At 44.4% G+C, this 25705-nt stretch overlaps 1 protein-coding gene across 3 annotated transcripts in view; it reads left to right on the top strand.

Moving 5' to 3' along the window:
• The window catches only part of ZDHHC3 (zinc finger DHHC-type palmitoyltransferase 3), a 54159-nt gene that overhangs the window by 3771 nt on the left and 24683 nt on the right, over positions 1-25705 (top strand). For 2 of the 3 annotated variants that reach the window (XM_029070522.2, XM_029070524.2), the window contains exons 2-4: positions 3984-4121; positions 10030-10359; positions 24345-24469. In XM_029070522.2, coding sequence (XP_028926355.1) covers positions 10054-10359; positions 24345-24469 — 431 coding nt within the window. In that variant the 5' untranslated portion in view covers positions 3984-4121; positions 10030-10053. The remainder of the gene's footprint in view (positions 1-3983; positions 4122-10029; positions 10360-24344; positions 24470-25705) is intronic. The other variant, XM_029070523.2, reaches the window with a different exon arrangement.

The following is a 25705-nucleotide window of genomic DNA, read 5'->3' as shown; positions in this document are numbered from 1 at the left end:
CGGGAAAGTGTGGGAAGGCCATGCTGATTGAAAATCAGAAGGGAGAAGAGGAACAGTTCCTATGTTCTTCTCTCAAAAGCTGCCTGCTTGGATGTAGGATGTATAAACCTATTAAAGCTAAATAAGAGCTGGGCACTTCTACAGGGCTGGACTAATCTGGAGCATTTCTGGGTCTCCATAATCCAAAGTCCCCGGCTGTCGTATTGACCAGTAATGCCCTCCTTGGGGAGTCAAATCACTCTAGGGATAACCTGGACTGGCAGTGACCTGAACCCACGGGGTTTGGCCAGATCCCGTCCGTCCTCGGCCGTGGAGCAAATTGAACAGCTGTTTGACTCACCTTTTGCTCCAGTGAAAGTCAAGTGAAAACAGGATGACCAAATATCCAATACAGCCCGATTGTCCTTGATCCATCGCGTTGCCCCCTTTCATAGAAAACCCTGCCAGGAGGATGCACGCCGTAGCCCCAAATTTGAGTGAGGTACAGTCTTCCCCTGAAGAGTCGGGGGAATCAGTGCACACCCTGGTGCCCATATTCCCTAAACTGAAATCTGGCCACCTCGCAGGAAAGCGCACTCCACCTGAAGCGTGTTTTTGTTGCAGGGGCTATAAATCGGGCCAATTAGAAGCCTCAGACTCTGAAAGACAGGTCGATCCCTCTTAAAGCTTTTGGGAGAGATTGCCACCCACCATCAGAGACAGTCAGGCTCTCAGGCAGAGATCTAGTCATTGTGTGCCTCCACAATGAGTTGTAGAGTGAGAACAAAGAGTTATAGCCCTCACCTCCTTATTAAAGCAATCAAATGCTTCCACTGAAGAGCCTCGGGGTCATACAGAAGTTGTACCCATTATTCCATGAAGGCCTTCAAAGCCTGATAGTTCACCCTCAGAACCCTAATTCTCATGGCTTCTCCCAGTGTTCTCAGTCAGCCCTTTTTATTGAGCACTTACTGTGTGCAGAGCGCGGTATTAAGCACTTGGGAGAGTACAATATTGCGGTAATAACAGACACATTCCCTGCCCACAACGAGCAAACAGTTGAGAGTTTTGACAGTAAAACACTCTACATTGGTCACCCAGCAAATTGAGTTTTAAAGAACACCAGATACGACTGATGCTTCAGCTTCTGGGGTTTGAGCCTGCTATCACTGACACCATTTTTCCGGAGGTGAAGGAGCTTTCATTGCAAGCAGAGTGAAATGAATGTAAATATGTAATGTGCCATTTCTGTGGAAAGTTCCCATTTCCGTGATCATTTTTCGGTTGGTTATTTTCATCGTTATTATGCTATTTTATTATTATAATACATTTAACAAATCTCAACCGGGGGCATGGCATGATCTTGTGAAAAAGACCTGCTGTAGGAGGTGTGAAATCTGGCCTCTGCTCATCTTTCCACTTTGTAATAATTAGTCCCCTTTATCTGAAATGCCCGGTGATATTTCGGGGATTGTAATTATGGCATTTATTGAAATGCCGCATTCTCTCCACTCTTCTTGTCTTCGAAAGCAAGCGTGGTGAGGCCGCCTGTCACATCGTATTTAGTCATTCCTCTCGGATGGACAGGGTTGGTAAAATCCATCTTTTTATACTCTGACCAAAAACAGTCTGGTCCTGGAGCACTACCCCAGCTGGGTACTCTGTAAAGCTCTGGCTGCTTTCCGTTCAGGGTCAGTTGAGAGACAAAGCTAATTGGATATCATTAATTTCTTCTCCGTAGGAGAAAGAGCCCAAGTATGTCAGTAAATATTAAAGAGACAGACAGTGGTTTCTTGTTGTTGTTGCAATAAATCATGTAATTGATGTGTTTTCAGAGAGCATTGCCAAGCATTAACAGTAATGAAGTATCTAAAAGGACAAGCTATCACAATGCTGCCCGGGGCCTCCTCCCTCCCTCCCAACCCTATTACAATGGGGAGCCGCTATATTCTATCTATAGGCACATTTTTATATTGATTATATGTTTGTCTGTCATGCAACTAATTTAAATTCCCAGTACAGCCTTTCGCACCCTGTGGTTACTCAATGGGCACTTGCTGACTAATAAGAAACAGCCTGTTTCTTGGGGTTTTTTGAAGGGAGGAGTGAAAATGCTCAGTAAAACGTGAGAATTGCTGGTGATGGGTCTAGAATGAGACACTTATTGTATTCCTCTTAGCAAGGAATGTTAGAAGGATGAAAAAAACGGTCTGGTAAAACTAAAGAAGAAAGAAATAGGTGTAGATTTTTATATAGGAGAAAAATACTGGATAAAAGCTGTAGCCAGATTCACTGCCAAATTCACTCTTTATTATTTTAATGGACAAATGCCATTTGTATTTAGATTTCCCTTAAGTGAGGTGGTGATAGCCTGATTATCCGTTGGTGTGTTGCTCTCAAGGGACTTAGACCCATTAAGCGCCTTTGGCATGGTCGCCTCTTGCCTGAAAAACCTTACAGGTATTCCCAGACCACACGCTTTTTGGGGATTGCTGTGTAGATACCTGGGTGGGAACATGTGTTTGAATAACTGGTGTCCAGTAATCTCTTCTTAGAAAAAGTGTTCCTTAGAGAATACCTGACCCCTGGATATCACCCTAGAAGGCCACGGGTACCGTCAGAAGGTCTCTTTGGATAGAGACCAAACTTGAGGATTGGGAGAGTGAGACCTGGAAGAGGGAGACAGACGTTGCCTCTTGGAAAAGAAATATTTCTAGACTTTTGAATATAACTCGACCCCTCAATTTTTGGAGGATCGGAGGTAGGGGACAGATCATTGAGGAGCTGTTTTTGGCTCTTCCCTTTTGGCAGCTGGCAGGCCCCAGCACCTCTAATTTCTGGAAGAACCAGACCCTCCGGTGCGAGGCTAGAGGTGGCTTTCAGAGCTGAGGGGTTTGGCTGAGGAAGAGGTCACCACCTCCTCTTTCTGTATTTCCCAGCCTGCAAAATTTGGTAAGGGAAAGTCAGGATTCTTCACACTCCCGGTTTTTCCCCAAGATTTCTCTGGAATTGTGGAACCTGTGATCAGAACCTATGACCAAAGGCTTGGTGATCTGTTTGACAAAGCCACCTGTAGCCATCTAGGAAGAGTTGGTGACCAGAAAGGAATGCAAGTTCATCAAAAACATGTCATGAAGAATGAGTTTAATTTCTTTTGAGAGCCAGCTTAAAGGGTGGAACACAAAGCACCCGATTTTTTCATGATAGTGCAAACGAATCTGTCCAGTCTTAGGTAAACTGGAGAACCAGGCAGCTCATCAGAACGTTTTTTGAGAGGCATCCATGACAGTTTATGTCACACAAGGGCACTTGAGGAGCAAGAGACCCCTTCCTGGGTCTCCTGGGTTCCATCTTTATGAAATATTTCCACCTTGCTGGAGGGCCCTATGGGAATCTATGGTAGGCCTCAGTTATGTAGTCTCTCTGTGGCCAGAATAGCCTATCTGAATCACCCCCACCCTTTATCGCAGTTTCCGTGAAAACCATCCCAGTTATAATCTGCCTAAGGAAGAGAAAGAAAGGATCTGGGGGATTTGTGAGTCCATTCTCTCACCCACAGGTAGTACTGCATTGGAATCTTCCCGTATTATAATTTATGAAAACCAATAAAAAGCTATTTATACCTCTCTGATCTTCCTGCCTTTGAAGTACAATTTTCATTTTTTTCTTTTTTTCATCGATGCAAAATACCCAGACCCGGGAAAGTGGTTAGCAAGGTAGATTGAAAAAAAAAAAGAATATTCATGACAGATCATTCTGGATCGTTCCCAACTACCGACAAGAAATGACTGGTTTATATTGCCACAAGGAGAATCTTGGTTAGGTATGTTAGGAGCCAGAATTTGTTCAGAACAGTTGGCCAGCGGAGCCTGCTGTTGAAGGAGTGTGGTATACCTACCTTGATGACCGAAGCCAGAAGCCCATCTACATGCTTAGAACAGTGCTCTTCACATGGTGGGTGCCCACGTAAATACTGTTGACTGACTGACTTTCAATCACCCCAGGCTTTTGGGCAAGATGGAATTGATCCAATGGCTGCACCTTCATTATCGGGTAATCCGTAGTTGGTAGGTGATGTTTTAAAGAAGCTCCTTATGGGACAAGATGGAAAATTCAGCCCCACCAATGTTCTTTTCTTTGCAGTAAGTTTTACCATTTTTTTAATCTTTTAACTGAAGTTATGTGTGACTGTATGTGTGTGAATGTTATGTTTTTTGAAACTGGAAAAGAGTCTCAGACTTGTCAGTACACCTTACTTGGCTGGTGTGATATAAATGATAACTCACCTTTTATCTGTTTGGCAGCAGAAAAAAAGTATCCCTTTCTATACCACACCCATCCTCTCATTGATAACCATTCATGAATCTTCCCATTTTTCTGACAGCCAACTAAAGTGTTGCATGAAATTTTAAAATCCTGTTGAATCCTCAAACAAATTAAAACAGACAATGGAATTGTACCATGGATCAAATTAATTTTCTACTCGATCAGATACATTTCAACTCCACCAGGACGTGGATCATTTACTACTGTTTAGAAACCCAACGTCCAATTGCAAATGCTGAAACACAGGACCCTCAGCAGGCAGGCTCTGAGGGAAGCTGGACTATGTTTGGCTGCCCCAAGGGTGACTTGGAAGCTACCTCATACTAGGTTCTGGCCCACCTGACTGGATTCAGAGCATCTCTGCTTATTCAAAACCCAAGATGTTTTCAGGAGCCACTAGACAGTGGCATGGCAGAGGAATAGCTCTGCCATCTTGGGAACCCCTTCCCTCTCCTCCAGCCCCCAGAGAGTAACCCTCTTCACCTACCCTCAAGATACCATTGTTCCTTAAGGACCATACACTTAAGTGATAATGGCTTTAATCCTTAAGGAGCAGAGGTTGTGGGCTGTGATAGAAATTTCAGAAGCTACATTCTGCCTTCAGAAACCACTGTAGGGGACAATTCAGGGTCATTCAGAATATTTGATTCAGGATTATAGTTCGCTGGTGGGAGGAAGAAAAAACACATATTCAGCCATATCCAAACCAGAATCAGACAAGCAAAGTATAATTCAGTTTCTGTCCTGAGATTATGTACGGGCACATACGGGATCGTTCAAAGGAGATTTTGTGCCCTAAAAGCCTTGCATCATCCTCATTAAGAAATTTGTCAGCTGTTTAGGTGATGGAATACATAAGGAAATTAGGAAGAATTTGGTTTTGAGTGGACAGTTGACGGCCAAGGATGGAGGCCTTAACAGGGTGAGGCCCATTTTTTTTTCTTTTACAGGAAACCTAGCTTTGACTTTCCTCTAGCATAGGGATGGAAAAGGTGGGGAAGATTCAGAAGTTTTTTTTGAGGCATCTTAAGTGCTTGAGGCTTCCAAAAATCTATGGCAATCTTGTTTTTTCAGTTGGAACCATCGCACCTGGCCTCATTTTGTTCAGGCAGCTTGTGAGCAAGTCTGATCTCAGGAACTTGGTTGGGTTGTGTTTTTCTAATGCCATTTTAAATCTTCCAGTTTACCCTCCTATGTGTATATGGGACTATTGAAATTAGAGGGAAAATAGCCCTGCTTCTCCACCCACCCAGACTCTGAAAGCATTTAAGCACCTGGCAGATAACATTAGTCAATCCTTTGATTCTTCCATCCCCCGTCTGCTACCCTGTTAAACTGCCCTGTGCCAGTACTTACCTTTTATAGCCTTCTCTGTGAAGGAAGGGATAATCTTTTGCTAGTCTGCTTGGTTCACCAGCAACGGAATTCTGTAAGTAGAAGGGAAGAAGACTTTGAGGTTTGGATCCTAACTTACAGAAACACAGGGCAAGGACCCTTCAAAGAGAATGATTGATGGGGAAGAATTCAAAATGTCAGCACACTTATCAGTCAGAATATTAAATAATTCTGTAATATCGATGGGTCCAAAAAAACACTAATAAATATATCTTAGCATGTTTATTTTTAAAATAAAGAGGTATGTGCTTTGGTTTGACATGATGGAATGTGATAAACTATTTTAGGCATGGGGTACAGCAGCTGTGTTTTTTTTTTTCAACAAAATTAGCTTGGTTGCCTTCACCAGCTTTTTCTTTTTGTTCTAAAACCCAAGAAATGAAAAGTAAATGATCTCCCTGGCCTTCTGTATTTTTTTCTCCTGTGGAGGTCCCAGAGGTGTAGCGGCACAATAGGCTCTTTATAGTCATTAACCTTTGAGCAATTCACGTCCTGTGTGCTCCAGGGCAACTATTCCATTCTACCACTTGCTCTCTGGTGAACCTGACGTAACAGACCTTTCTGGGCTTCAGCTTCCTCATCTGTAACCACCATAGGTATTGTGAAGAATAGCTAATAAAAGTTATACAAGACACTCTGCCCACAAAGTAGAGTGCAACTCTAATTGTATCTTCCTAAAGGCAAAATAAAAAGGACAGTTCGTACTCCATCTTTGAGAGTCAGACAGTCAGATGATATAGTAGTACATCAGCAATCCATCAGTGATAGCTTCTGAGCACTTACTATGTGCAGAGCACTGTACTAGGCACTTGGGAGAGTACGGTACAAGAGAGTTAGAGGATACGTACCCTGCCCACAAAGAGCTTAGAGTCTAGAGGAAAATAGACATTCAGGCCAGTGATGAGAAAGGACACTCCTCCCCCTCTGCCCTCTCCCTTTCCCCATTTAAAAACCCAGGTGGGTGGGTGAGAAGGCAGAGTGGGGAAGGTAGACAGAAGAAAGCAAGAGAAGCTCCCGGCTCCCGATTCAGTCGTTGGCTTTTAACAGCAAGAGTGCTTCACTCTCTGAGCCCTCTTCGCTCTCTTCCAGTCCCATGGTTCCACTGAAATTGGCCAGGTCCTCTCAAGAGCCATCACTTCACACAGGCTGCTGGCATGGATGGAACGCTCTCAGGGTCTACCGGCATCCTCCACTTCAGCAAAAGAGGTTTTGAATTCCGCACACTTACCATAGTCTTGGATTGGATTGGATTTGAACGCTCCTTGAGCCCTTGAGGGACAGGGGCTGTGTGTCGCCTTGTCTTGAATCTACCACAGTACTTGACACATAGTAAGCACTTAATCGTGGTATTTTTTGAGTGCTTCACTGTAAACAGAGCACTGTACTAAGCCCTTGGGAGAGTACGATACTCTCATTTTTTCCTCGTGCCATCCCTGTGAGGTAGGAAGAGGCACACTTGGAGAAATTAGGGCACAGAGAAATGGTAGAACTGGGAATGGAGTCTTTTCTACTGGGTCACACTGTCTACCTAGACATGTAGGATGGTTCAGGTGCCCTTGGTGGTGGTGGTGTTTACTTTGTTTTCTCATACATTACAAATGATAAAGTAACTTTTAGGCATCTTATTAGAAAATCAATTCATCAGTGGTATTTATTGAGCATTTCCTGGATGCAGAGCACTGTAATAAGCACATAGGAGAGTACGGTAGAGTTGTTAGACATGATCCCTGCCCAGAAAAATGTAAAAATGTTTCTTGTACCTCCTTCAGTTTGTAGTAATTTTGAAAATTTTTATTTGAGGTTGCAACACCCTCTTCAAACCACTTTTAGTCCTAAAATTTGCTTTGGTAATTCAATCCAACGCCATTACTGTGCTCTTTGAAAGCCAAACTCCAAACCCTCAGCCTAGACACCTATTCAGATCCTCATGAGTGTTGTTGGAAATCTCACTGTGACCAGGAATCCCTTGCCAACCTTGAAACAACAATCAATATTATTCTACTTAGTACCTTCTTTGTTCGGAGCTCGGAGCTAAGGGCTCATGAAAATACAATAAAATTAGTAGACATGCTTCCTTCCCTCAAGGAACTTATAGTCTAGCTGGGGAGATATGGACAATAAAATAAATTACAGATAAAACAAAGAAGGGAAAGGGGGGTAGGTAAGTTAATAAAAGGATATATAAGATAAGAGCAAAAGTGGAATAGGAGGTTATAAGTATTTAAGAGCTTAGGTGGCAGAGAAGTGCTGCAAAGCCAGGAAGGGTGAATATAAAGGAGATTAGGAATTCATCAGCAAAGGCCTCTTAGAAATGATGTGATTTCTGAAGGGTGAGGGCTGTGGTCTGTCAAATTTGCGAGGGGAGGAAGTTCCAGGCATTGGGCAAGGGGTGAGCATGAGTTCGGTAGCGTTCCCCCTCAGAGTCAACTCAAACTCCTTTTTTCTTGTGTGTTGCAAGGAGCAATCACTGGCTCATTCCGCCTTTATTGGATTTATCTGTTACCTTGCTTAACCTATGGCCCTAAAAGACTAATCTTCCCACCAGCTTTATCTTGTTGTACAGCTAGTGTTGCATCACTGAGTCCTTACTATTGACTCTCACACTGCTTGGGGCTAGATTTAATCCAGGGAAATTGTTGGAGGGGTTGAGGGAAATGAAGGGAAAGAGGAAACATCCTGGGAAATAAAGGCACAGAGTGAAAGCCACAGACCTTAGATATAAAGCAGCACTAAAAACTAGAGCTCTGAGATTTCTTTTTCACTTCAGAAGTTTTCCACCCTTAAGGACAGCACAAATTAACTGTTCTGCTTTTGAATGATTCGTGTTTAGCTCAACACGCTGCAGTGATCATCGTTGTGAAAATTAAGTGGCTTCTCTGAGCATAATGAACTGGCATCACTGCAGCCTTTGCAACAGGTTGAAAAGATGGGGAAAACAGTTCTCTGAGGGAAATCTGTATTCACTTCCTCTTCCTGTGTGGCATTTGATCAGGCTAAGGTTTCCAATTTATTTTTAAGGAAGTGTTAAAGCAAATGAATTCATGCCCCCAGGTTTTTTCCTGTGCTTGTCACTGGCCACTTAGCTGGACTGGGTGTGCATTCTAGCTTTCAAGTCACCTGTTGGGTTGTTCTAATAAAGGATGTGACTGCCAGTTGAACCACGGGACTGTGAGTTTACCATAAAAATTACCTAACTTCTTCTGTGAAGAGGTTATTAATCGTGTTATTATTATTAATAACAATAATTGTGTTTGTTAAGGGCTTACTATGTGCCAAGCACTGAGCTCAACACTGGGGTAGATATAATGTAATCAGATCGGACAGTCACTGTCCTTCCTGGGGCTCGCTGTCCTAGGGGGAGGGAGAACAACTATTCTTAATCCCCATTTTTATAGTTGAGGGAGTTGAGTGACTTGCCCAAGTTCTCCCAGCAGGCAAGTGGTGGACCTGGGATAAGAACACAGGTCTTGTGACTTCCAGGCCCATGTTCTTTCCCCTAGGCCACACTGCTGGTTAGTAATAGTGGCATTTGTTAAGCATTTACCACTTGGATACAGTTCCTGTCCCACATCGCACTCACGGACTAAGGAGAAGAGAGAAGAGGTATTGAATCCCCATTTTACAGTTGTGAAAACTGAGGCACGGAGCCTAAATCAGTCCAAGAGAAGTAGCCTGACCTAGTGGATAGAGCATGGACCTGGGAGTCAGTAGGACCTGGTTCTAATGCTGACTCCACCACTTCTTTGCTGTGTGACCTTGGGCAAGTCACTGAATGTCTCTGGGTCTCAGTTACCTCATTTGTAAACTGGGTATTAAGATCAAGCCCCATGTGGGACACGGACTGTCCCCAACCTGATCGGTTTGTACTATCCCGGCACTTAGTACAGTGCCTTGCACTTAGTATGTCCTTAACAACTACCATTACAAAAATTAATCAATGGGATTGAGAGTTTGTGTGCAGAGCACTGTGCTGAGTGCTTGGAAGAGTCCAGTACAACAGAGTCAGTAGCCATGTCCCCTGCCTGCAACGAGTTTACAAAAAGTTAAGTGACCTACCCCAGGTTACACAGAAGCCAAGTGGCGGAAAATGGGATTAGAACCCAGATCCTGTGACTCCCAGGCCCGGGCTCTCTCCACTAGGCCATGCTGCTTCTCATATTGATTCCTAGGATAGGGAGGGAAATGGCACAGGCAGAGATATTTCGAGGCATTTCAGCTTCTTTTCTGCCAGAGCGGCAGTTTTCTGTACCCATTTAGATGGTCACTGCATGTTGTCTGTCTGAGTGAGGAAGGAGCATGTTGTTTATGTTTTTATCTCCTGTCTTTCAGACGCAAGTATGGACATAAAAGCCTATGATGCTTACTCCAGTTCACCGTTTCAGAGACATTGAGCGGACGCCCGAATACCTCCAACCGGAGAAGTGCCTGCCGCCTTCTCGCCACGGTTCCCTGGGAGCCATGTGGTTTATCCGAGATGGCTGTGGCATCGCGTGTGCCGTTGTCACCTGGCTGCTGGTCCTCTACGCGGAATTCGTGGTCCTCTTTGTCATGTTGGTCCCATCGAGAGACTACATTTACAGCGCCATCAATGGAATAGTATTCAACATGCTGGCGTTCCTGGCACTGGCGTCCCATTTCCGAGCTATGCTGACCGATCCAGTAAGTTCGTCTCGCTGGTACTGTTAAAGCACTCAGTCACTTTGCCCCCTCCTACCTCACCTCGCTACTCTCCTGCTACCACCCAGCCCGCACACTTCGCTCCTCTAATGCTAACCTTCTCACTGTGCCTCGATCTCATCTCTGTCACCGCCGACCTTTTGCCCACGTCCCGCCTCTGAGCTGGAACACCCTCCCTCCTCATATCCGACAGAATTACTCTCCTCCCCTTCAAAGCCTTATTGAAGGCACATCTCCTCCAAGAGGCCTTCTCGGACTGATCCCGCCTTTCCTCTTCTCCCACTCCCTTCTGCATCACCCTGACTTGCTCCCTTTATTCATCCCCCCCCCAACCCCACAGCACTTATGTACATATCTGTAATTCATTTATTTGCCTTAATGTCTGTCTCCTCCTCTCGGCTGTAAGCTCTTGGGGGCAGGAAATGTATCTGTTATTTTGTAGTACTGTACTCTCCCAATCGCTCAGTACAGTGCTCCACACACAGTAAGCTCTCAGTCAGTACAGCTGATTGACTGACTGACTGGTGCAGGAAAATAGCCAACTTGGGCTCGGTCGCCCCTTCTGAGACAGGCCTTCGGCTGCCAGGGCTTGGGCGAGGGCAGGATTGGCGAACGAGCCACCCCAACTTGAGTTCCCGCTGCACACACTCCTGGATGGTGAGAAGTCTGGCCCGGGAAATAAAAACCACCAGCCAAATCATTGGTGTTTACCTTCTGGCATCAAAGATAGCAACTCTTAAGCAAGTCATCTGTGTCTTGTTCCTGTGCAGATCAATGATTTGGTCATCGAGCTTCCCTGGCTCGAAAATAGTGAAACAAGGTGTTGGATTCTGCAAGCCAAAACACGACTGGGCCTCGTAGTAGATGGGCCGCTTCCTTTTCCTGAAAAGCTGGAAAAGCTGGTTTCAGTCCTCTGTGCCGCTTGGCAAGTGTCAGTATCAAACACTATCGGGAAAGAAAAAGCATCTCACACTGCTGATTTAGCTAAATTTACCAAGCTCTGGAAGTAGTTATTAACTTCCGTCTAGCCTGGTTTTAAATCCTCTAATAGACCTGGTTCCTTATTCATCATCTTGTATGGAAAAAGAGGATGAGTGGTACAGACCACCGTGACTCAGTTGTTGCAGTAGGTGGGATGGGTGTACGTTTTTATTTTTAAAAAGGGAAAGAAAGCCAAGGCCGCTAATGACTACATGCAGACAAATTTAGACTCTCCGTAGACGTCGTGAGAAATATGTTGAATGCTGTGTCCTTAGCCTATTCTGTTCTTGAAGTCCATGGCTTCCTAATAACCCAGATGGTAGATTTTGCGTGCGTCAAGCAGTGTCTTTTCCGTACGGATCAATTATATTGCAACTTTTCTGGTGTCAAGTGCATCTCTTCCGTCCATATATTCTATGGGATTTCTTTCTCCATCATGTACCCAGGTGATCTCCTTGCCTGCATGATTTTTCAGGCTGCACTAATCGGTTGGTGGGGCTTTTATTTATTTTTTTAACTCTGTTACAAGGAAATAGAGTACAAAAAGACCTTTGTTTAGTGAATCACCATGGTCGTGAATGTCGAAGCTCCAAAATGTGAGGAATAATGAGACTGTTTTAGAATAATGTCTCCTTGGTCACATCGAAGACATACTACTCATCAGAGCGTGAACCTAATTAGCATTAGATGCTGGTGTGATATGGCAGGATTCCTGTTGCTCTTGCAGGGAATTTCATGGCTGGTGTTTAAGTTTGCAGTGTAGAGAGCTAGAATACTATTTGTACTTTTATATATTCTTAGGAAAATGCCATCTGATCCTCACTCCGGGTTGCTAATATGCAAACAGCAACTTTGAAATCATTAGCTCAAGTTTAGAAAACTGGGCTTGATGGCTTTTTGGTCACTTTAGTGGTGATTTCCTGCGTTGCGGCTCTAATTGTGTCAAAATGGGAGTTTCAGAAACAAAGAAAGGGGTAAGGGTGACACAATAAATTGAAAGGCTAGGTAATAGAACCGCCGTTTGAGAAACATCGGCAAAGAGGAGAAGTTGTCTTGCAGTACTGGATGAGGAGTCGCTGGAAGGCGTAGGAAAGCAGCAGTCGTGGATTGGGGTGCTCAGCACGAGAAGTAGCGTGGCGCAGTGGAAAGAGCATGGGCTTTGGAGTCAGGGCTCATGAGTTCGAATCCCAGCTCTGCCACTTGTCGGCTGTGTGACCGTGGGCAAGTCACTTAACTTCTCTGTGCCTCAGTTCCCTCATCTGGAAAATGGGGATTAAGACTGTGAGCCCCACGTGGGACAACCTGATTCCCCTATGTCTACCCCAGCGCTTAGAACAGTGCTCGGCACATAGTAAGCGCTTAACAAATACCAACATTATTATTATTGGGGTGTAGACCTCCTATTCCCAGTCCTTTGGGCAAGTAGGGAGAAAGGGTAAGGTTAATATTTGATTATGATTGTGGACAGGGCACATATCTATCAACCCTGTTGTACTGTACTCTCCCAAGTGCTTAATAAAGTGCTGCCCACAAAGTAAGCACTTAATAAATACCATTGATTATGATAATATCTTGCAGAAAATCCAAGCCCCAAGCACCCAGGTGCCGTAGCCTTTTAGATTCACAGTGCCGGCGAACTTGCCTTTTCTTCTGTCTTCTAAAAGAGACTGTTTTTTCTCTTCAGAGGTTCTCCGAATGGCTGAAGCGAGCAACTTATTCTCCTGGCCCACCTCTTAAAGAGATCTCATTTCTATCACGGTTTTTCCTCCTGCTTCTTTAGGCAGCCAGCCCCACCCACATCTCTACTTCGCACCTTTTTAAACATTGTTCCCCTTCCTCTGCCCCATAATCTTTGGCTAGATTGAATTGTGGCTTTAGTTCTGAAGGAGGTGGGGACCTCGATCCTTTCCCATCTTGGCTCTTGACCAGTGGGTCTTTTGGAGGAATTTTAGCTTTGGGGGTTCTGCAGATCAGCTTTGAGCTTTAGCCCGTGTTACCCTGTGGGAGAGGCAGTGGAGAGGAGGTCAGCAATATATCAAGGCATGTGTTCTTCTTCCCTCAATTTCCCCTCTAACGCTCCCTTCCCAGCACACCCCTTTTCCCTCCCCAGCACCCCCACACAGTCACCAAACATACCATCTGACTTCCAGTTTCTCCAAAGGCCAAGATCCCGCTCCTTGGCAATGGGAGCTGGGCTGTTTCTGAGCTTATTTCTTTATGCATTGATTCCTCTGCCTCTTCTTTCGGTCTTGCTTCCAAAAACCCCACCTAAGTAAGTTCCTAAGGGTTGGCACAGAATCAGCATCCCCCACTGATCTAGAATTCCAAGCTTAATATGTCTGCCCATGTCTCACGATAATGATTTCCATAAAAAACAATTCTAATATTTGAATATGTGGAACATTAAAAAAAGTTCCAAAGTACTTTTAATATGACTTAGCTCATTCCTCCCACACCACATCACTGTGAGATAGGGAAAGAAGGTATAGTCCACCCCATTTTACCCTAAAGGAAACTGAGACCCAACCAGATTGTGAATAATAATAATGATAATTATGGTATTTCAGTACTTACTATGTGGCACACACTGTAGTAAATGCTGGAGTTGATGCAGATAATGAGATAGGATACTAAAGACCTGTCCCACGTGGAGCTCACAATCTAAGTCAGAGAGAATAGGTATTTTTCCCCATTTTATAGATGATCTAAGCTATTTGCCCAAAGTCACACAGCAGAGAAGTGTCAGAGCCAGGATTAGATCCAGATCCCCAACTCCCAAGCCCACGCTCCTTCCACTAGGCCACACTACATCACTTTCCAGGGAAGTTACAGTGGTATCTTTCCTTCCTTAACTCCCATTCTCTCCTAGACCCCCTCCAATCTGGCTTCCGTCCCCTCCACTCTACCGAGACTGCTCTCTCTAAGGTCACCCATGACCTCCTTCTTGCCAAATCCAATGGCTCCTACTCCATTCTGATCCTCCTTGACCTCTCTGCTGCCTTTGACACTGTCGACCATCCCCTCCTCCTCCATACCTTATCTCACCTTGGCTTCACGGACTCTGTCCTCTCCTGGTTCTCCTCTTACCTCTCTGGCCGATCATTCTCGGTCTCCTACGCTGGAGCCTCCTCCCCCTCCCATCCTTTAACTGTCGGAGTTCCTCAAGGGTCAGTTCTTGGCCCTCTTCTGTTCTCCATCTACACTCACTCCCTCGGTGAACTCATCCGCTCTCACGGCTTTGACTACCATCTCTACGCAGATGACACGCAGATCTACATCTCCGCCCCTGTCCTCTCCCCCTCCCTTCAGGCTCGCATCTCCTCCCGCCTCCGGGACGTCTCCACCTGGATGTCGGCCCGCCACCTAAAACTCAACATGAGCAAGACTGAGCTCCTCATCTTTCCTCCCAAACCCGGTCCTCTCCCAGACTTCTCTATCACCGTGGATGGCACGACCATCCTTCCCGTCTCTCGGGCCCGCAATCTCGGTGTCATCCTTGACTCGTCCCTCTCGTTCACCCCACACATCCTATCCGTTACCAAGACCTGCCGGTTTCACCTCTACAATATCGCCAAGATCCGCCCTTTCCTCTCCACCCAAACGGCTACCTTACTGTTACGGGCTCTCGTTATATCCCAGCTAGACTACTGTGTTGGCCTTCTCTCTGACCTCCCTTCCTCCTCTCTCACCCCGCTCCGGTCTATTCTTCACTCCGCTGCCCGGCTCATCTTCCTGCAGAAACGATCTGGGCATGTCACTCCCCTTCTTAAACAACTCCAGTGGTTGCCTATCGACCTCCGCTCCAAACAAAAACTCCTCACTCTAGGCTTCGAGGCTCTCCATCACCTTGCCCCTTCCTACCTCTCCTCCCTTCTCTCTTTCTACCGCCCACCCCGCACGCTCCGCTCCTCTGCCGCCCACCTCCTCGCCGTCCCTCGGTCTCGCCTATCCCGCCGTCGACCCCTGGGTCACGTCCTCCCGCGGTCCTGGAACGCCCTCCCTCCTCACCTCCGCCAAACTGATTCTCTTTCCCTCTTCAAAACCTTACTTAAAAATCACCTCCTCCAAGAGGCCTTCCCAGACTGAGCTCCTCTTCCCCCTCTACTCCCTCTGCCATCCCCCCTTTACCTCTCCGCAGCTAAAGCCTCATTTTCCCCTTTTCCCTCTGCTCCTCCACCTCTCCCTTCCCATCCCCACAGCACTGTACTCGTCCGCTCAACTGTATATATTTTCGTTACCCTATTTATTTTGTTAATGAATTGTACATCGCCTTGATTCTATTTAGTTGCCATTGTTTTTACGAGATGTTCTTCCCCTTGACGCTGTTTAGTGCCATGGTTCTTGTCTGTCCGTCTCCCCCGATTAGACCGTAAGCCCGTCAAACGGCAGGGACTGTCTCTATCTGTTGCCGACTTGTTCATCCCAAGCGCTTAGTACAGTGCTCTGCACATAGTAAGCGCTCAATAAATACTATTGAATGAATGAATGAATCTTTCCGAGTAGAATTAACTCTCTTTCTCTTCTCCGTCTTGCCATTACATCCCTTCCAATTGTGATTCATTTACTGCCCATTACCACAATTTTTCTTACATAAGCTAATGAACAAATTGCTAATAAATAAATCCTTTTGCCTCTGTAATCAGCAAAGCCAAACAAGTAATTATCAGGAACCAGATGAGAATTACTGGCCAAACATGAATGCACCTTTAGAAAACAGAACCAAATTCTAACACTGTTTCCCCAGAGGAGTGTCATAATGACCACTAAGAAGTTTTAATGTGCAGAACCATTAATAATAATCCCAAGTGAAAGCCTGGTGTTTTCTTAAAAATAAAAAATAAAAATGAATAAAAATATCCCAAAAGGGATAGGCAAAGACACTGGGAAAAAAATCAGAATGTAAACTAAAACAGTTAAAATAGATCAGTAAAGGGACATCTCTTTTTATAGTTTGACAGTATTCAATACGTCTTTTTTCCCCTTCACCAAAACCTTACGGGGATTGAGACTATTTTCTTATAAACACATGGTATTTGTTAATCATTTATTATGTGTCAAGTGTTGGACTTAGCACCAGCGCTTAGAACAGTGCTTTGCAAATAATAAGCGCTTAACAAATACCATCATTATTATCAGAGTAGTCAGAAACATGATAACTAGGTTGGACACAGTCCATATCCTACAGGGAAGAACAAGTATTTAATCCTCATTTAACAAATGAGAAAACTGAAGCCCATAGAAGTTAAGTGATTTGCCCAAGATCTCACAAACAGGAAAGGGGCAGAGCCAAAATTAGAACCCAGGTCTCCTGACACCCAAGCCCATGTCCCCTAGGCCACGCTGCAAGAGTTACTTAAAACTGATAAAAGAAATGTGGTGCTTTTCTTCCACCCGTGTAAGAAAAGACTCACAGTTAAAAGAAGAATTGGGCATTGTGTTTGGCTGAAAGACACCTGTGAAGCCCCTTAGACCCATTTGGTTCCTGCGTATTCATTCATTCATTTCAGTCGTATTTACTGAGCACTTACTGTGTGCAGAGGACTGTACTAAGCGCTTGGGAAAGTACAATACAGCAATAAAGAGATTCAGTCCCTGCCCACAGTGAGCTCAAAACCTAGGCAGGCAGGGGAAGAACGGGAGGGGAGACAGACATCAGTGCAAGTAAACAGGCATCTTAGGTGCTATAGGGTGGGGAGAGGGGGGGAGAGCAAAGGGAGCAAACCAGGTTGACGCAGAAGGGAGTGGGAGATGAAGAAAAGTGGGGCTTAGTGTGGGAAGAGCTCTTGGTGGAGATGGACTTTCAGCAAGGCTTTGAAGGGGGCGAGAATAATTGTCTGACGGATTTGAGGAGGGAGGGCGTCTCCAGGCCAGAGGTAGGACGTGGGCCAGGTGTCGGCAGAGAGACAGGTGAGATCGAGGCACAGTGAGAAGGACGAATGAAAGTGGTTAGGGAAGTTTAAAGCATTCTTTGTTTTTGGTATTCTTCAGGATCCAATTTTGTTTATCGAAAACAAATGCAGATTTGTTTTTGAAAATACATGGTAATGAGCAGAAGTGGACAATTTGTATTTCTTCAATTTAAAAGTAAATGGGAAAGTCTAAAATTATTCATTTAAAATCTTCCATTGAAAAAATGGGTTTGATACGGCTGCCTAGTTATATTACAGGAGGTGTAACAAAAATATAGAAATGGGATTTGGGGGCCTTGGGACAAGAGGTTTGGGAGCCATTGCCCTTAATGAGTGACTGTTGAGAAGCCCACATCATCTGCTTCTACCATCCACTACAATTTCTAGGTGCAGTCATGTACAACCCTCTAGGCCCCATCACCAATTTTCTTTGAAATTTTCATGCTTTCCTCGCCTTCCTTTTCTCTACTGGTGCTTGGGAATTTTTACCCCCATATGGATGTTCCTCCTGAAGACCCCTCCAGCAACCCACTTCCTCTCGCTCCTCAGCTCTCCCCACCTCCCCCTCACCCACTGAGTCAGACAGTGGATCTCATCGCCACAAGTCTTTGGACCATCTCTAACCTCACCAGTTCTGAAATCCCACACTGCCATCACAGCTTCCTAATGTGCCTTCTCTCCCAGAGCCCCCAACTCCACCAGACTGTCTTCTCTCTCAACAGAGAGCTCTGATCTCTCCAACTCTATAATCATCCCTGGCCATCAAGCTCCATTTGGAATCTCTACCCCACCTCCCCTCTCTTGACGTTCAAATCTACTCCATCCTGTCCGGCGGAGTCAACTCCCTCTCCTCCCTGTCCCTCTGTCAGTCCCGTACCACCGACCTCTCCCAGCCTCGCAGCCCCGGATCACCTCCACAGTACACTTCCTTCACTCCTGCACTCATGCCTTTTAGCACTGTTTGTGGAAATCCTGACATCAGACCAACTTTGGCCATCTTATATTCATCCGCACCTATAGTTACTCTGCCTTCTCCTGCCTTCTCTTTTCTCGTTGACTCCCATGCCCATTGCCCTCACCAACTATTCCAGGCCTTTAGTTCCCCCTGGAAACTCCCCCAGTGTCCCCACCTCCCCCCCTCCGATGCCGCTGCCGACTACTTTATTGGCACAATTGAAACCCTCAGAAGTGAGCTCCTCTTCTCATTCTCCTCTAAATCCCATTTCCACTCTCATCATCCCCAGCCATTTTCAGGAGATCTTCCCCAGCTATCCGCGCCTCTGACTTCACCCCTTCTCACCTCTTAAAAACACAGACCCACCCTCCTGACACCCCTTGACTACAATCTTCAACTGGTTGCTCTCTAATGGCTCCTCCTCACTGCCTTCAAACATATTCATGTCTCCTCTGACCCAAAAAAAAAACCTCCCTGGATCCTACTGCTTCATCTAGCTCTCCCTCCACCTCCCTTCTCCCATTCCTGTCCAGACACCTCAAAAAGATACTATCAAATGATTGATTGACTGGTAGAAGCAGGCTCTGGTGGGAAAAAAAAAAGCAACACATCGTGATCATTAATGTCAGGCTTTGGTTGAGCTGCCATTCTGGTTTTCTCCTGAAATGGCTAAGGGAAAACAGGTTTGCGTCTATAAATAGACCCCTTTGTAGCTGAGTTTGAACCAGAGCCGAGTGGAATTGACTACGTCCATAGGTCTGCTTTCTGTTAAATTGACAAGGTGACCCAGTGAGGTGAGAATCCGATGATTTGACTGCAGTCTCACTACAAATGCGTGACTGGCTGGTAGTTGCATTTCTGGCCAGACGGTTTTGACAGTATCCTTCCCGAGGAGGTGGTTGTCACCCATGCCAGGCGTAGCAGATCACGGGGGTCCTTTGTCATAGATTTGATGACAATAAGCTGGGCATCCAAAACAACTTTGAGAAATTTGGCCTCTTCATTCCAAAGATGACAGAGGAAGTTTGGAACTTGGCTGTACTGCTTGAGTAGGGACTGCAGCTATGGCCATTTTGGATTGGTCTTAACTTTTGTTTCTTCTCAGGAGTGACATCCCACTTTTAATTATGATATTTGTGCAGATCTGTAGTTGCCAGCAAGTAAAATGAAATTAGCTATGCCCAGCTTCTTTCCAGTGGTTTGAAGCCATTTGAAATGGCTTTGTGTGTATGAACATACTCAAATAACTCTGTGTAGTATATATGTGATGTGTAAACCTCATTACGTTTAAAACGAACACTGTCATTTTTAGTCTAATTTGATTAGATGTAGTAAGGAAGTGATTTTTCCCCAGAAAGTCTAGACGTGGTGTTTCAGGGAATGTAAAAACACAATTTACTTTAAGAAGGTTGAGGATGTGACCTAAAAGAGCCCTAAAACCCAAACACTCCATAACTGAGGAATTCTGTCGGGCGGGGAGTAGGGGGTGCTTACTCTTTTCCCCCAGTCCATATCACTTGCTTAGAAACATTTCATTGCTAATCAATTAATGGTATTTACTGAGTGCTTACAGTGTGCAGAGCACTGTACTAAGCCCTTGAAGAAGTGCATTACAATAGAGTTAGTAGACACTGATCCCTGCCCAAAAGGAACTTACATTCTTCAGGAGAAGACAGGCATTAGAATAGATTAGGGAAAGGGCAAATAGTAGCATGTAAGGGTATATACTTAAGTACTGTGGAGATTGAGTGAGCATCAGAGCTAATCCAAGAGCTTGGCTTCCTTTCCTTCTCTCCATCTTTCCATCTGCACCCGTTCCTATTTTCAGTCTCCATTTGGTTTTTAAGTTCTCACTTCTTCTTGCCCTTCTCAACTGTTCTGAGCATACATACCCTCTGCCTTTCTCGGGTTCTCTGCATCCTATCTCTCTGGGCAGCCCTCTCAACTCTGCACTTTTATTCTGGAATCCAGATGGAAGCCCTGGGTCTAATTGATTCACTTCTCTCCCCTCCTTCCTGTTCTCTCTGTTGCCCACAGTACTCATTTTAGGTATAACATAGCCTCAGTAGGATTACTGATATAAATAACACTCTGTAGTATCACATCAGTTCACAGATATTAATTTAGCTATGCTGATTAACACATTCATGGGGTCTTTAGGAAATCTGACAAAGGGTATACAAGAAATCGAATCATTTTTTCCACATCTTGAACTTTAAGAAAAGTATATTTTTAGAATAATTTGTCTTTTATGGGAGAACTCCAGGTGTAAATTATGTAGTCTGATGTGCAAATCGGAAAATGAGCAGCAATGCTTGACTGGAAAGAAGAAGGGAAATGGAATAAGTAATAATAATAATAATAGTAGGTGATATTTGTTGAGCACTTACTATGAGCCAAGCCCTGGAGGAAGCACTGGAGAAGATAAAAGATAATCAGATCTTACTCAGCCCTTGCCCCACGTGGGGCTCACAGAATAGGAGGAACAGGTATTGAATCCCCACTTCAAAGTTGAGGCAACCTAGGCACAGAGAAGTTAAGTGTCTTGCCCAAGGTCACACCGCAAGCAGGTGGTAAATCCAGCATTAGAACCCATATCCTCTGATTCCCAGATCTGGGGTCTTTCCGTTAGGCCTTGCTGGATCAGTAGGGGAGGGCACTGTAGGTGGGTTAATGCAGGTGAAAAATTTTGAAGGCTTGAAAATGTTCTGACCTAATTTGCAAGGCTGACTAATTAATCAAGCCGTGCATTATGCCTGTGAAATTTAAGTGTGCATATAGGGAAAGTATCATTGAAACAACACTGAGGAAAGTTCTGGGAGCTCCCGCTAGATTGCCTGCTGTAATGCAGCCAAATCCCAGCATTGGGAATCATTGGGAATTGGATACCTCTTTGAAGTATAGCTTAAAGAAACATCACTTTGTTTTAAAAATCAGGAGACAGAGGAAGGCATGACAGAAAATAGCAAGGAAAAATTGTAACCTCCGGTAACTACTCAACCTTTAGACATTTAACTCAAGTGAGCTCAAACTCACTGAGATATAAATTTAAATATCTCTAACTGGAATGTGTTTCCTGGAATAGTGTCCCTCCCCCATACCTCATTTATGCACGTTAAACGCTGTGCTTTATAATCTGACTCTCTCCTCCCTGTGCTACTGCGAAGTCCCAAATTTATGTAAACGAATTCAGATTTTAAGGTCAGCTCTTCTAAAAAAGTTAAGCGCCTGCTGATAGCTCTAATTGTAAAAAAGCTGAAATAATGGTGATTAACTGACTAGACGGTGCTGTCAGAGGATTCCTGCATTTTCATGTATTCCATGTGTTGTCCTTCCGTGCCGATCCGTGTAATACTTATTCTCCTTTCCAGAGGCTCTGCTCTTCTTTAAAGAGGAGTTATCAGTTTTTTGTGTTTTCGTGACAATTCAGACTTTCTTTTTTACCCTTTACCATGTCACCGCCTACGTCGATGTGTCCTGTCCAGACTCTCTTTGGCACCTGCTTTCATTCTGCCACCATTTCTTTTTTGCCTCTGTATATGGAAGTCTCCTCACCCTACTCCTCAGTGTTCTTTTCTCTTCTCGGGAATTCCTTGCCCTTGCTACTTGGAACGCATCCTCCAACCAATTTGCTTGACCCCAAAGTCCTCTCCAGTACCCGAGCATGAGTCTCTGGCAAAACCTCACACAGACACTTCGGGAACAATAGCAGTGAGCACTGCTCTCTGGTTTCTGAAGTGTACTTTCATTTAAAGCGGTCCGTGAGCAGCCCAGATCCTCCTCAGAAGGTGTGATTTTGTGAAATCCATATATAAGAAACTGAAAAACCTTCAGACTAAGAATTTTAAGGGCAAAAATCTGTGTATTCAGACGGCAAAGGAGAAGCATGAATCAGCAGGGCATTTAAACAAGATCACAGAGGAAAAAGCCTTTAAAAGTTTTCCATGAGTATTTGTTCTTGGGCTACCCAATATCCCTTCGGGAGTCACATGGCCTTGGGTTTCCAGATTTAGAATGCTGGCCTGAAGGAATCTTTTTGCTTACACATTACCTACCGTTACCCTACTGTTTGCTTAAATTCTATGCTTCTTTTTTCCTTTATTGCCTGAGAAGTGTGCCTTTACAGTTCACACCTTCTTTTCCCTGCAAATGGGTACTTAAAACTTCTTTCTAGATTCTTTAGAGAGGAAATAACACCTGCCGTTTTGCCCCTTAAGCGCTTTCAGTTTGGAGGCTGAGAGGTGGCTTGGCTTCATGAGTAGATTTTTCTCTTACTGGAGACCCTGTTATTCAGAATAGAAACCAAAGTTGACCCCACATTTTCTTTAACCACTTTCTGCCACAGTTCCCCCCACAATGAACAATGAGATTGGGGGGATTGGGGAAACTACAGAAAGCCCAAAGGCAGTGTCTTTCTCTTCTAAGAGATCATGGGGAAGATTCATGATCCAGGGCAGTTTTCTCAGAGGGAATGATGAATGGGTTTCTCAGGTGAAAATCATTTTATTCAAGTAAGCTTAGCATAACCTAAGCAATGGTCCACTGATCCCAGGATCTGGTCTCCGACAATGAACTAAAGGCTGTTTGAGAGAACAGGGCTTGCCCTCCACATGGGTGGAATTGTACCATCTGGAATTCCTAATTTTTCCTATGGACCTCTCATTCATGAATATAGTCAAATGACCCATTTCTGCCATAACTTGTTTTTCGTACTCAATTTGTATACGAGATGGAAGAATGTGGGGATGTTGTTCCCATGACTTAAATCTGGTCTGCTGTTATACAACCCGTAAATTGGTGCAGGTAATTCAGTTTAGGAAGAGACGGTTGTGAACCTGCACATGGCAGCAGTCCAGGTGTTGTGCTGGTAAACCTCTCAGCCCTAACTGCGTGGCACCATGCTGTCTGGTACTTGGTGTTCTTTGTGTCTTGGCAAATTTACTGTATTTTATGCAGGAAAGTAAGTGAGTGTCAAGCATTCTGCTAAATATGGACAGAACAAACATCTAGAAATCCATATAGGAGAATGTCACTCGCAGTGATGTCTCTGAAGCATCTGCCTTCTAACCCATTAATTCCCAAAGAATCAAATAACACAATTTTTCCTGATAATGGCAGGTTTTTCAAGAACACAACCACTGCATAATACAAGTTCCTGTACTAAATAGATTCTTTTTTATGGTATTTGTTAAGTGCTTACTACGAGTCAGGCACTGTACTAAACACTTGATCTTAGTCCCTAGTGGATTTTTTTCCTTTACTGTAACTGAGAAAGTAAGTGGCTCGTCAACTTTTTTGACTAACGGCCCCATAAATCCTCTCTTTATTTTGGTAACACCTTTCCCCTTTTGGACAGCTCTTTTGAAACCCCATTATATTGTGGGACAGATGTGGAATATTATGCTATTAAAGTCAAACAAATTGTTCATTGCTAGTCGTTGCCCTGAAATTTTTCAAACACATTTTAAAGAATTATTTTACAGTAAGAATGTTCCAAATCATCACATAGGACATCATTCTAAAGACATGTGGGTCCATAGGATTCAAGAAGTTTAGAAATTTCTTTTAGCCCAAGGCACTCACATACTCTCATTTCTACTCCAAATGGCTGAAGCCTTACCCCCTTTTCCAGCGTGTTGAATGGCAGATAGCACCTTTTCTTAATCTAGTTTCTTTTTTTTTTTTTTTTGTTAGTATAAACAGATTTTCTCTCTGGCCCTTTTTTGACAGGCCAGTGTTCACAAGCTCTCTTTTGGGACACTACCAAGGTAAGATATTTAGAGGTTCAGAAATCAGGCAAAATGAGGCTAGGTTAGAATTCAGGATTTTCTGTTTCGATTGTTTGCTCGGCCATATATGTGACCACATTGTGATTGATTTGCCCTTTTAGTTGGTTTGCTTGCGTCATTGGGTGGTTGGATTTTTTTTTTATTGTGGCAGTTATACAGGTTCTTTTTTAGAAGATTTCACTGACGTTCACAATCCGTCATTTCAACGCACCTCTTCTTTAAAGCAAATTTATTATTATCTGTGCAAATATATTTGGAAGTGAATGTCTTGCAATAAGAGGGTACACTCATTTTTCCCACCACTATCTCTCACCCCTTTTTGTTTGTTTCCAGGGTGCAGTACCCAAAGGAAATGCCACAAAAGAATTCATTGAAAGTTTACAGCTCAAGCCAGGACAGGTGGTATACAAGTGTCCGAAGTGCTGCAGCATCAAACCTGACAGAGCCCATCATTGCAGGTACCTCCATTGGCCTCACCCTCGTGCAATCCACACATCTGGCATTTGGGGTCTCTAACCCCCAGGCCTCACCTCTAAGAGCTTGCATCTTTTATTCACTGACTGAAGGAGGGAAGGGTTAAGATAGGCATTTATTTTAATGTCTGTGTCCCCCTGTAGACAGTAAATTACTTGCGGACAAGGAGCGGGCCTACCAACTCTACTGAATTATACTTTCCCCAGTGCGTATTACAGTGCTCTGTACAATAAGCGCTCAATAAATGCCATTAATTGATTGACCGATTAAGAAGCTCACTGTATTCTTTTAGGGCCTGAGTTGCTCTTTCACTCTGTTGCCAGTAATGTGCATGAAACTGGCAGCTTCTCCACAACCTTGTTGTAAAAATCCCAATGTAGATAGCTTGCCTTGAGGTTTTTCCCCTGAGTGTTCAATGCCACTGACTTGGAAAATGCTTTTTACATCAAATCAAAGTGAAGGGACCCAGCCCAGAGAGATGAGAAGAGGAGGAACTGGGGAAGGGAGAGATGTATAGACTGACCTTTGCAGCCCTGGAGGAATGCTCGATTACATCTACCCCATTTGTCTCCAGCCTCCTCTTCCTGCTCCTTGTCGTCCTTCTCTTCTAAAGGGCCCAGGGTTTAGCCAAAAGACTGTCTTTGGGAGGTATTGGTTAACTTTGGGGGTCTCTGAGGAAATTGAAGCTTTAAATATTTGAGAATACCTGGGCCGGACTGAAACGAGAATGTTAAAAAATATCCTACAATGAGTAAGGAATTCAACAAAATCAGACCTTTTTTTTTTTTTTGAAAGGGAGTAGGGAAGGTAGAGTTTGACTTTTTTTATTTAGAGACGTTGAAGTTTGAGAGACCAGAAACCTTTGGGCTATGCATTACATTTGAATTGTCGTTGGGTGAGTTTAAAATTTAACTCCCTTAGTATTAAAAAAGGGACGGCCTTCTGAATTTATATAGGCTCAGTTGTGGTTTGTGAGGGCGTTGTAGCATTTTTGTTCAGGATTGATTCGAATGTCTGAGGTTTGCCATCCTTGTCTCGCCCCCAGGCTGGCCTGGCACGTGGATGAGGGGGAACTGGTAGAGCTTTATTGGCCAAGAGTTTCCTTGAGTTAGCATGCTGACTGCCAATTCGTGTTGGCTACTGACAGCTACTTTTATAGTAATTCTGCACTTTCTTTGTCCCTGCATTGTGCCCACACTGCTCTCCTCCTCCTCCTCTCC

Source organism: Ornithorhynchus anatinus, chromosome 8 (genome assembly GCF_004115215.2).
Source record: "Ornithorhynchus anatinus isolate Pmale09 chromosome 8, mOrnAna1.pri.v4, whole genome shotgun sequence".
Lineage (NCBI taxonomy): Eukaryota > Metazoa > Chordata > Mammalia > Monotremata > Ornithorhynchidae > Ornithorhynchus > Ornithorhynchus anatinus.
Note: the sequence above shows the minus strand (reverse complement) of the source record. Positions and strands in the feature narration are given on the sequence as shown.